Here is a 12,497-nt window from a genome sequence, read left to right as displayed (position 1 = left end):
GTGTTATTTGGTAACATTTGCACGCCATTTATCTAAATTAAGCTCGGATTATTCAGCAGTTGCAATATTATTAATAATTAATAAAGTCATCTCGCAAAGCGCGGGCGCCGGCAATACGATACTGTCGCTATGCAATGGTCTGTTACAATTTATGTGCACAAAAGTTCATTGATCCCGCAAACGTCATATTCTTCACGCTTTCTGGTAGTTGTGTGTGTAACAGTCTGTCACGCACACTAAGACATCTAGTGTACACGTGCTTCACTCGCACATCGTTCATCTGTAGAGTGCCTTCGAGTGTGAAATATTCACTCACACACCTATGATTTTGACATTTGACGTGCATTGCATTATGCAATGCTGTCAACTGTCATTTATGACATCTGTCAAAACGGTCTATTAATGCAACAAATTACGCTCAAATTCAATTTAGCATGAGCATTGAATGCTTTGCTAAACTCAAATTAAAGTGCTGAAACCTTTAACAAAAGTAGACCGTGGATAACGTAGATCTAAAACGACTTAGATAGGTCAATGAACGTTTGTGCATGGACATGCAACACACCATAGAACAATCGCTTGCAGTATTCGCTTGCTCCCTCACCCGTGCCCGTGCCAAGCGTGATCGTCACATTGCCAAACCAATAGCTGTTAAAACAAAACTTGGACCATATCATTATAAAAGACAAGACAGAACACAAACTTGCCTCAAATAGCCTCAAAGCTCAAATTGATAAACTGTATACGGAACCCTAAAAACAAAAACAAATGATTCAAGCCAGTCCCTTTAAGCTAGGTTCTGAAGGTGCTGGCAGCGTTCCCTCTTTGAATTGCAAAGCTAATTCTTTGCTTGAGTAAGATTATTATTAACCGTTTTTCTCCTGTATTTTTTTTTAATTAATTTTAAAAAGGACAAAAGGTCTGCAGTTGTATTATCGTTACTAAAAGTATTGAGAAAAAACGCCAAAAGAAACATTTGTTGTACATCGCCTGGTTTTCACTTTTTAGGGTTCCGTAGCCAAAATGGCAAGAACGAAACCCTTATAGTTTCGCCATGTCTGTCTGTCTGTCCGTCCGCGGCTTTGCTCAGGGACTATCAACGCTAGGAAGCTGTAATTTTGCACGAATATATATGTAAACTATGCCGATAAAATGGTACAATGAAAAACTAAAAAAAAAATTTTATGTTACCTTCCATAGACGTTAAGTGGGGTGATTTTTTTTCTCATTTAACCTTGTAGTGTGGGGTATCGTTAGAAGGTCTTTTAAAACCATTGGAGGGTTGCTAAAACGATTTTAAAATTTTCATTAAATCCCCCCCCTAAAATCTAAACCGGTGGGTGGAAAAATTTGAAAAAATTCAGGATGGCAGTAAGTACATCAAACTTACAAAGAAAACTATGACGGTTAAGTTTTCTTGAGAACTATTAGTAGTTTAAGAGTAAATAGCAGCCTAAGGTATAAAATATACCTAAACTTGTAATTTTCCGTACAAAATACGAAATCCTTAGAAAAATATTACTTATTTTTTTGTAATGGCTACAGAACCCTATTTCGGGCGTGTCGGACACGCTCTTGGCCGGTTTTTTACGCATAGTTACAGTTTCCAGTTTATTTAAAAATAATTGTCATCAACTTCAGCCCCTTCATAAAAAGTGACCACGTAAATAATGCGGTAGAAACGCTCGAGTTTGAAACCCACCACGAGGTTGAAACCCAAAAACAGACATTTCTTATTGTGCAAACGAACTCTGGATCAGGTCAAATTTAATGCTTGTGAAGAAACTGACACTAAACACAATAAACGATATGGTCCGAGCTTGTCCAAAAACAATGGTACCCCCATTATGGAGCGCTTGTATTCAAACGTCAATCCAAACTTATCCGTTTAACTTGACACTTAAACGATCAACCTCTCCCCAGAGTACCTAACATAGCATATTTACAAATGGGTAATGGTTGGTAACAATAGTTAACAAATGACTATAAGGTCTTAAAAAAGACGAAAGAAAGTAACTGACAGAACTTAAAAATGGTCAGCCATATATACAATTCAGTTTTACTGTTACTATCTTGCGTCTTTTCGTCTAATATCTTAGTCCCACCCGTGGTGTTCATGGTGGATCGGGACCCACACCTTTTCCCACACTGGTTTCCATACCTTCTTCCACGCGGGGACCTCTACGTGCTTCCATACAGGCACTTGGATTGCCTTCCATTTCTCAACCCAGATTTTCTTTTGTACCGGCACCCAAACCTCTTTCTTTACCGTTTTCCACACTTTGACCTTCTCTTCCACCCATTCCTCCTTTTTCTCTGTTACCCAAGCCTGTTTCTTTTCCGTTCTCCAGATTTGCTTCCACTCCTCTTTCCATTCCAGTTTCTTCTCGATAACCCATTCCTGTTTGTGTTCGGTCCTCCATATCTTCTTCCATACGGGTTTCCAGATCATTTTCTTCCTCCAGAGATCGTGGCTTGTGTATTCCCATCCGTGGTCGTCTTTACCCAAGAATTTTTCACCAGGGACTCCCTCTTTCACCCACTCAGGGACATAGGTCTGCTTCCATTCGGGAACTTGCACGGTTTTCGTTACTGGCACCTTAATTTCCTTCCAGACTGGCTTCTGCACCTTTTTCCAATCGGGCACCTGAACTTCTTTCCACACAGGCACTTGTACTTCCTTCCATATTGGTTTCTTAACTATTTTCCACGCGGGAACTTGTTCTTCCTTCCATTGTTGTACTTTCTCAGTTTTCCAGGCTGGTTCTTTTTCTTTCTTCCACTCTGTTTTCCAGGCTAGTTTCTTTTCTGTTTTCCATATTTGTTTCCATTCTTCTTTCCACACTAGTTTTTTCTTCCACACGCCCTCTGGTTGAGAGTGCCAGCCGCCTGGAGATCTCTTCTCTCGGGTCGTCTCTGCTACATCCTGCGGCGCAGGCGCTGCTAGCGCAGCCGCGAAGACTACTGCCAATAGCTGCAAAGAGACAACTGTTTAGTCATTCATGTACAAAATCATCCATAATAGCATGTCCTTTTTATGCAAACTGTTACTTAAAACGAATCCTGTATCGTCTGAATTTCGAACAAATATAATGAAGATCTCTTCAAAGCTAAGAATGAACAGACTGCTACTAAAATAACCAGATACAACTTTGGCCATTTATCTATACCTTCTATCACGTGAGACAGAGGTTCATCGCTAGTACGTTGATTTAAAGAAGAGTAGAGAGAATAAGAGTTTTAAAAATATGAACCCATGGGAGCTACTGATCTGTTTTAAATTAAAGATATTCTGCAAAAATAATGGCATTATGCAACGACAGAACTAAACTCATAACTGTTAATTTATTATATGATTGATTGTCTTTATTCAATGCCGCACTGTATCAGATCTTCGATCAATGATGCCTAAGACAACGACCACATAAAAAATGAAAGCTAAAGGCTACGCGGATATAACAATTGTGTACACAATGACGCAATAGGTCCACAATATAAAAACAACCATAACATCATGTCACAATAGTCAGAAATCTCCAAAATAGTATCTTAATCTTTCGTCACAGAACGTTAGCGTTGACTAGCAAGAACTGAATAAACAAAATAATAATCTACGTCCTTTTACACGATACTAGTTTTAATAAGCTTTTGTCATTAGTATTTATGACTTATCTGCAGAGTAGCAAGTGACGAGTAAATATTTATTTACTTGACATGACATCGCACCAATTGACAAGGTGACGAGTATCAGTAGCTTTATACTCGTACCTAGTTGTAGTTGAACTTGTCGCTTAGTAAACAAGATCGGCTTCTATTCACTCTCACTTGCAGTTGCTAGTGAGAGTAACTTAAACCTACTAAGCATTGGATTCTAAATTCATGTGAACCTACTATAAGTGGATACTTGGAAACCTATTGTTTTCGTTTCTATATATTGTCCATCTCATACTCAGACATGACACCAAAGAAAACCTTGATATTCTGCTTAACGTTACTTTCTAATAGGTAAGCCTAATACAGTTATTAAATAAATAAACTTGTGTTACAAACAAGACCATGTTTATGCTAATTTTATGATGAATCATAAAATTAGTAATTACCGCGAAACCTAGTTTAAAACAGTGCGTATGTTTATGCTTATCAATTTACTAATTTATTTTAGTTAAGTTATTGCTTACTTTTATATCACTTTTAGTAATAATTTTAATTAAGCTTAAGATATTATTATTAGTATTAACCATTTCTATTTTGATTAAAATAATTATTTATTTAGAATATAAATTAATTTACACAGTCGCCATCATAAAGTCTGAAGCCGTCAAGGTGCTCAAAAACATCAAAATATCTAGACAACGGTCGCGTTCAGATATTTGTAACCAAGGCAGCCTTAATGCTTTGATGGAGACTACAGCGCGCAACGAAAGGTTTTGTAGTCAAATCAAAGTTAAAATGTTAAAATGTTTATTAAATGTAAATGGTGCCTTTCACACACATGCACGTGTATATAATGTAACATTAATTAGAAGCTACCAAAGTCATGTTTCTTCATAAAAAGGGCATGCGTTATTACACAAGCACAAATTGGTCAGAAAAACGTATTTCATAATATCATGGAATTTTTGGAATTCGGTCACCCATCCATATTCTGACTCGAATGAACGTTGCTTAACTTTCGCGATCGAATGACCTACGCACTTGTGGTTGCGTTAAGAGTAGGTAAAAGTATCTCGTATATTCAATTTGACACCAATTGGCCTTCAAAGTGAAGGTGTCCTGTGCGTTAATGTTATCTTACTCCTATCAACTACAGTACTTTCATTCGAGCAAGGTGCGGGTGACATTTGATGCACCATTTCGTTTCACTCAAAAATATTTGCTGAAGTCTAAATATATGTAAGTATATTTCAGTTGTAGCCTGAATATGACTGGCGTAAAATATTTGAACATAAATTATGTTATTCGAAATAAATTTAACCTATCAGATTTAAAATTCAAAGTACAATTAAGTGAAGAAACGTAATTATGCATGTAACGTAACACCAGAGACTCGTTTAGTGACGGGATCTAATGGATCTTGAGTCACATCGGTACTTATTTAATTGGTAAGGACAAACATTCTTGCAAACTTTAACCGTTTGGCCATACTTAAGTGGCAAATAATATTCGAACCTAGAATTTCACTAATATTCTCATCAAAATTAGCGTAATAGTAGGATCAATGATGACATTTTAAATTATTAGTTTTATCGACTCTAGTTTCGACAGTTCCACTCTCTAGTCTGTGATATTGACAGCTGTCACCCGCATCACGCTAGGACGAAACTGTGTTCTTATTTTTAAAACGACTTCAAATCAGGAAGATGTTCTTAATTTGCTTTATGTTTTTGTACGTTAGCTTAGAACTCTGTCGTTTAGAAAGCGATTGTTAATAGCTTTTATTTAACTTTTGGAATATTGTAAGTGAATTTTGACCCAGTTTCAGTGGTGAAATTGGCGTGCAATTTGGCACACTATAGTAAATCTCCTGGCAATACAATAGTCCAGTAGTGGATTTCCGGTGACCTGGCAAGGATCGTCTCTGCAGGCGAGAACTCTTTTAATAGTTAATGGCAATGGCTTCAAACTTTGTACGGATGCAGTTATGCAAGCACAGTCAACAAAAAGCTTTTATTAGACACGTATTCAAAATAATTTATTGAATCAGGCGTTACTTCGCGGAGGTCCATGTCAATTAATTGTTTTAGTACATCCCAGCCTATATACGTCCCACTGCTGGGCACAGGCCTCCTCTCAGAACAAGAGGGCTTAGTACATTTTAGTACATTGTATTAAAAATGCTATTTTTTGCCCAATAGGTACTTACTTATATCGTTAGTAAGCTCTAGGGAGTTGGGGACGGGCGATCAGGTTTTTTAGCCGGTGAGACTCCGGCACTGTAAGTATAGGCCATCCCTTCCCATCCCAGTCGTCCGGTAATAAAAGAAACAACTACAAAGTATTAAGTGCACTGCAGGTGGTAGGACCTTGTGCAAGGTCCGCCCGGATTGCTACCACCATCTTGCTCGCTAATCCTGCCGTGAAGCAGCAGTGTTTGCACTGTTGTGTTTCGGCGTGGAGAGTGAGACTGCCGGTGAAATTACTGGCACTTGAGGTATCACATCTTAGGCCTCTGGTTGGCAACGCATCTGCAATACCCCTGGTGTTGCAGATGTTTATGGGCGGTGATGATCTCTTACCATCAGGAGACCCACTTGCTCGTTTGCCAACTAGTCGAATAAAAAAAAAGTTAAGACTATATGACATTATGATACTAATATTAAATCGTCCTGCCATACTTATAGCATAACATTCACTAATAATTATATTGAGTTATTCCAATAATATTCGGATATACGAGTATTGCATGACTACAATTATATTTCATTTATTCTTTTCTATTTTGATTTTGTATTATTGCCACAATTTTGCATTCAATTCTAAGATAACAATTTATTGTTTCGGAAACTCTCTTTCTTAAAAATGCTGCGCCCTTCCGGGTTTCATAATTTTAGTGCCATATTGTACCTACTTATTGAGATGTGAATTGCATTTAATAAATAAATTAATAAATTACTACTACGTCTCCTATAAAGCATTTGATATAAAATAAAATAAAAACTAAAAACCAGTAAATAAAAGCAATGACCCCGTGCACCAAACAAAGGGATGACTAACCCAACCCCCCAAAAAAACTGACCTGACGATACTTACGCCATCTAGCGATACCGATGAAAACCATCATTGTTCAACGAGGTCATTTCAGTCATTTATTATTACGTGATTGTATCGCGGGAACATAAACAAATATTTTTCCCTAAGTATTTATACTTTGTTTGTTTTTTAAACAAAACATCGAAACAATACGAACGTCAAAGTTCGCTTTCGTTGACTTTCTGAAGCTCCCTTTTGTGTGTCAGTGTACACTAATGACTAACTTTTCTATTGACAGTACCTGGGGGACCGAGCCAAAGTTCTTTCTTTCGATTTAGTTCAAGCAGCTGCTCATAAGCTTGGGCTCCACACAAAACCAGCGCTACTGCACATAATGTGTGGCAATACATGCTGAGAGCCCTTTTTGGTATCCTGCCGTGTCCCCAAGTAACATAGTTTTAGTGCTAGTTCTAGTCTTAGTTTTAGGTGGTACTTACGGAGCCAATATAAACCTTTCTTTCTTTTCTTTCATTAAAAGAATTTTGAGCTTTTGCCGAAATCTTTACAAACAGTTGGGGATATACGTATGAAGGTAGGTACCTATTTCTCAGTCAAAATAAAAAAAAAAATCGAGAGTAATAAATATATCTAAAATCTTTTTCTTCATGCATATAATTGCTACGCAGTCGTTAATATTTAAACTGTAAAATAAACAAACTTGAAGATTAAAGTGACACATAAAAGTGACATCAAAAAATCCACACGCTTATAAACATATAACTTTCTTTTGCGAAATAATTATGTGTGAATTAAAAACGGATTACCTAGTTATGAACTTGAAAAAAGACGTCATAAATTTATGGAACTTTACTCAGTTTTACTACTAATAATTATAATTAATATGATTTTATTACGCATTTTTACTCAAATAAAAAAACAAAAGAAGTACAGATTGAATAAAATAAAATAATACTAATAAGAAGAAGACAAAGAAAACTAACCTAAGAAACCTTAACTAAATAATCTAAGATGTTACTATAAAAATTATAAAACAAAACCCAGTCCAAAAGATCTGCCTGTGGCAGAGTTCCCATGATGCTGGCCGCATTACCCCTTTGGACCGCAAGTGCGATCCGCTGGGATAAATACGTACCAGCTCTTGGGTCAAAGTCAAAGTCAAAGTCAAAATATCTTTATTCAATTTAGGCTATAACAAGCACTTATGAATGTCAAGAAAAATCTACCACCGGTTCGGAAAAACCTCTGCTGAGAAGAATCCGGCAAGAAACTCCAGGGGTCCCCAGAGGTGTCGATCAACCGGGAAGAAAGGGCCTTTATGAAACACTTCATATCGGCTGACCAAGGCCCTAGAGTCTCAAACATCGTGAGGAAACCTGCACACACCTGTGAAGTAATTCAATGGTATGTGTGAAGTTCCCAATCCGCACTGGGAACGCGTGGGAACTACGGCCCAAGCCCTCTCATTCTGAGAGGAGGCCTGTGCCCAGCAGTGGGACGTATATAGGCTGGAATGATGACTCCGCTACTACACATGTAAAACAGCTATGTCTGTGCAACTCATATCGACGATGAAATACCAAAACCTCCTAACTGATAGATGTCATGCAATGACGGCTATCACGTATGAATTCGCCGCTAGAGGCGCTAGTATAGCGTGAGGTCTCCGAAACGTCAAATCTCATAGTTTTTGGGTGAGCTACGCGGGTTTATTTATAATTAGAATAATTTTGTGAATATTTTCTTAAAGGCTGACCAGAATTTAAGAAACCACGCCATATTGCGGAAAATATAATGATAATGAAATATGGTGATGTTTTTAAACAATCCATTTTTCTTCTTCTTTCTTTTAATTATTGTTCGTTGTAATTTATTTATTTATTGGTTTGTTACAGTTATTATTATTATTTTCTCTTAAGTTTATTTGTGTATGTATAGATAAGTGGTTTATTTATTTATTATATTTGTGTATCGTTCCGTGAGTCACAGACGGTTCTGGCAGAAAATCAGCGCTGCAGGCGTTTAACGCTTCAGCATAATGCTGAGTCAGCGACCGTTTCACTTTCGCGGGGACACACAACATTGTGTATATTGTATTTAATATTTTCATGTTTTTCTGTTTTTTTTTTTTATTTATTTTGTTCGTGTTAATTTTGCTGTATATGTGTGTCTTCTGTGTAAGTAAATACATGTCTTCTTTCTTTCTTCTTTCTTCTTTAAAACCAATAGATGTCCGATATATATAGTCATATATAAGTGTATATACTTAGGAAAAACCGTCACATCTCAACCTTCATAAAGCCCACATAAATTCACACACACACACACACACACACACACACACACACACACATATACACACACACACGCGCGCACGCACGCACGCACACACACACAACTTATTACCTAATTAATATAATTGTATTGTCACTGTATAGTGTATTAGTATAAAATTTGTATTTGTGTTTGTTACTGTATCTGCTAAATTGTAAAACAACTCCGGAAGGGAGGAGCGGAACCTCCTAACACAAGTATTGTCATACTTACCAGGAGGGGCCGAACATAAATACTGTGTAACATTACTTGATACTGAATAAATATTTTTGATATATTTTTTTTTGAATAGAACTATTTTTTTGTACTGGTAACACTAAATTCAAAAGATACCTGTATACTCGTATTGCTTTCAAAGTTTAACGTTGTTTCCGCGTGGTATCTTGAAGTGTTATTTTTTGTTTTGTGCGTTAAAATGCCGAAAATTATCTATAGCCTTGGAAGGAAAATAATTCACAATGCATAAAAGTTTTTGTCATTGAAAAAGTCTGAGGGATTATAAAATATTCCTTTAAATAACATTACCGACACCGCTGTCAATATGACTGGTAGGTACCGTATAGTAAGTGTAAAGAATGTTGCAATATAAAACGTAGAAGTGCTGCCCTCGCGTCAGGTTTTTTATATTCCTGGCCAGCCTTTACATCCGTGTTTACAACTCAATCATTGGAAAATGGTGAAGAAATTAAAAAAGTTAAGTAAAGAATTGTCGCGCACTCTTCACGTACTAATTATAACCGATATTCCATCACCAGAAACCCAGCTCCATCAAGAAGATAAAACTTTGAAAAGAAGAGATGAAAAATAAGTTTTTGGTAAAAAAATCATTTTTAATACAAGCTTTTTCTGCCGACTGTACTTTATGTTGTTTCTGTTGCCTGTACTTGCATTGCCACCCAAACTACATTTGCATACCAAATTTCAAGTCGATGCCATTAACCGTTGAAGAGTTCCGTCCTGCGGAGACGATCCTGACTGGACTACCAAGATGTGACTACCACATTATTGTATTGTCACGTAATTTACATAAGTATACCAAATTTCAAGTCAATCCAACTACTGGAAGTCGGTCGAATTTAACTTGCAAGATTTGATTACAGACAGACAGACAAACAGGCAGACAACGGGTCAGGTGAAACTAAATAAAAGCTTGTAAAAAAGTCTAATTGTCAAAAGCACTTCACATAAATATTTCACCTCCTTTTCTCACTAAACCCGTGCGAAGCCGGGGCTCGCCGCTAATCACATACAGGATGATTCGTGTGACGCGAGCAGGGCCGGCTACTACGAAATTCGAAAATCGAAGTTCATATCGTACCGTCTCACTGACGCTTATGTTATTTAATGCGAGAGTGCGAGGGACAGCACGATACGAACTTCGATTTTAGAATTACGTAGTAGCCCTCCAGGACCAACCGTACACCCGCAGTAATTGATAGATCGTTCACAGTCATGTAAAACCCCAAATTTTTAATTGCAGTATTCTACAAAAATGGTCTCGCCGGAAGATCAGCGGCTACTACGAAATACGAATTCGAAAATCGAAGTTCGTGTCGTGCGGTCCCTCTGACACTATACTATTTAATACGAGAGCGAGAGGGACGGTACGATACCACTTCGATTTTCGAATTTCGGAGTAACCAGCGCTGGCTCCACCCAAGGAGTCCGTATTTTATGCTGAGGCAAAACCATTTCGGGAGCAAACAAATATTTGTGGTCTTAAGTATTTTATATATTCACATATTTTTCATGTTCTCTTTTTATTGTTTACCTATTATTTGTGCGTCCCGAACAGACTATTATTAATTTCATTTCACTTAGTAATTCAATACTTTTAATTTTCAATTTTAAATAAAATCGTTAATCTCACTAATACTAGTACGATATTAGCCTGGAATCCGGTAAGATTGGTCCTGCTTACGTCTCCCGATCACCCTGTATATTATAACGTATTCCGGTAAAAAATCATCTAACAGTAACCGTTATTAAATCACTCAAAAACTCTAATTTAAAACACTTTAATTCTAAATAAAAGATGTAATCAGCAAATCACACACGCTGTACACAAACACAAACACCCACCGTGAAAGTCAGTGCTCTCATCTTGCCTCGAGTTGCACCTGACACTGCAAAATCGGCGCGTACGCATGCCTATATAACACTGCACCCCTCTCTTAGTACGCCGTCCCTGCCTTAGAACGTATTGCATGGAACCTATTAACTTTATAACTATGGCTGTCAATACGATATGGAAAATTTTGAGTGATTTAATTATGCTTATTAGGGTCCATTTTTAAATTTATTATAGTTTTAGCTTATTTAATATTAGTGTAGTTTTAGCTTTTTTTTTTATTGTACCTAATCAACGTTTTATTCAAATTTAAATTCAAATCTTTTGTTCAGTAAGTAAATACTTTTACACGTCATTTTTTAAACTACCAGCGCTTTCGGAAAAACCATCATTGCCAAGAAGAATTCGCCGCAAGAAACTTGGCAGAAAGTCATTTTTTCAAAATAAAATAATTACAAATAAAATGCTTAAACATTACAGTACTTATACAACTAAAGAAAAAAATACAAAATAATAAAACAGGGATGTATGGGGTCCCTTAATTACAAAACTAAACACTAACTATGTTTACGTTCAGTGGAAGTGTAGCTTCCACCGTCATAAATGAAAAAACAAAAAAAAAAATTATACTATACTATTAGTATTTTATCATGACAATTTTTACTTAATTTTTTTATATTTTATAATTGAAACAGAAATGTATGAAATAAAAAGCTTAGGAGTTATTATGCTCTTGAAATGTATAAAATCTCATGTACAGTCGATAAATTTTATTCCTGACCCGCCGTAGAATGTTTTCACCGTAAGTGCTATAGTATATTCCCTAGTCAAGCAATGCGATGTTACTACGAGTTTTTAACCGACTTCAAAAAAAGGAGGAGGTTATCAATATGTGTGGTTGTATTTTTTTTAAATGTTTGTTACCTCAGAACTCCGTCATTTATGAACCGATTAGAATAATTTTTTTTTAGTTCGTCTAGGAATGCTTTCAATTAGGTCCCATAAGCAGCAAATTAGGATCTGATGATCGGATCTTAAGGTAATCGAGGGAACTCTTCAAATATTGTAGGAACACCTATGGTAATTTGGATATGTTTAGCAGTAACTCGTGCATTTGCTATTGAAAATCATCATTTGGTGAAGTGAAATGATGAAGACCACAGTTGACCATCGGAGTTACTACTCAATAACAAGTATTTCACGGGTTGAATTTTAATTACTTTGACACAGTTGCTAAGCAATTTATGCTCCTCGTAATGCATATGGTAAAACGGGTGGTGATCCGAAGCACCAGGACTCCTCAATAATGAACGTCTCCGCATCGGAAAAAGCAATCGTTCGTAAAAGGTGACGAGCAGTTGATATTAAACTATTGTATCTTATA

The 12,497-nt window shown here is 36.6% G+C and overlaps 1 protein-coding gene across 1 annotated transcript; it reads right to left on the bottom strand.

Moving 5' to 3' along the window:
* Nucleotides 1–1,180: 1,180 nt before the first annotated feature.
* LOC141437537 (uncharacterized) lies at nt 1,181–11,193 on the bottom strand. Its single transcript, XM_074100969.1, has 2 exons — nt 11,125–11,193; nt 1,181–2,974 (listed from the first exon to the last, which is right to left on the bottom strand). Exons 1-2 carry the CDS (start codon nt 11,143–11,145, stop codon nt 2,096–2,098), a joined length of 900 nt encoding a protein of 299 aa, XP_073957070.1. The 5' UTR covers nt 11,146–11,193; the 3' UTR covers nt 1,181–2,095.
* Between the last annotated feature and the right edge of the window lie 1,304 nt (nt 11,194–12,497).

Source organism: Choristoneura fumiferana, chromosome Z (genome assembly GCF_025370935.1).
Source record: "Choristoneura fumiferana chromosome Z, NRCan_CFum_1, whole genome shotgun sequence".
NCBI lineage: Eukaryota > Metazoa > Arthropoda > Insecta > Lepidoptera > Tortricidae > Choristoneura > Choristoneura fumiferana.
Note: the sequence above shows the minus strand (reverse complement) of the source record. Positions and strands in the feature narration are given on the sequence as shown.

Coding starts and splice junctions, on each gene's coding strand:
- LOC141437537 (XM_074100969.1), bottom strand. CDS start 11,145: ATGAGAGCACTGACTTTCACG. Junction 2,975..11,124: donor TGAGAGCACTGACTTTCACG/GTGGGTGTTTGT, acceptor GTCTCTTTGCAG/CTATTGGCAGTAGTCTTCGC.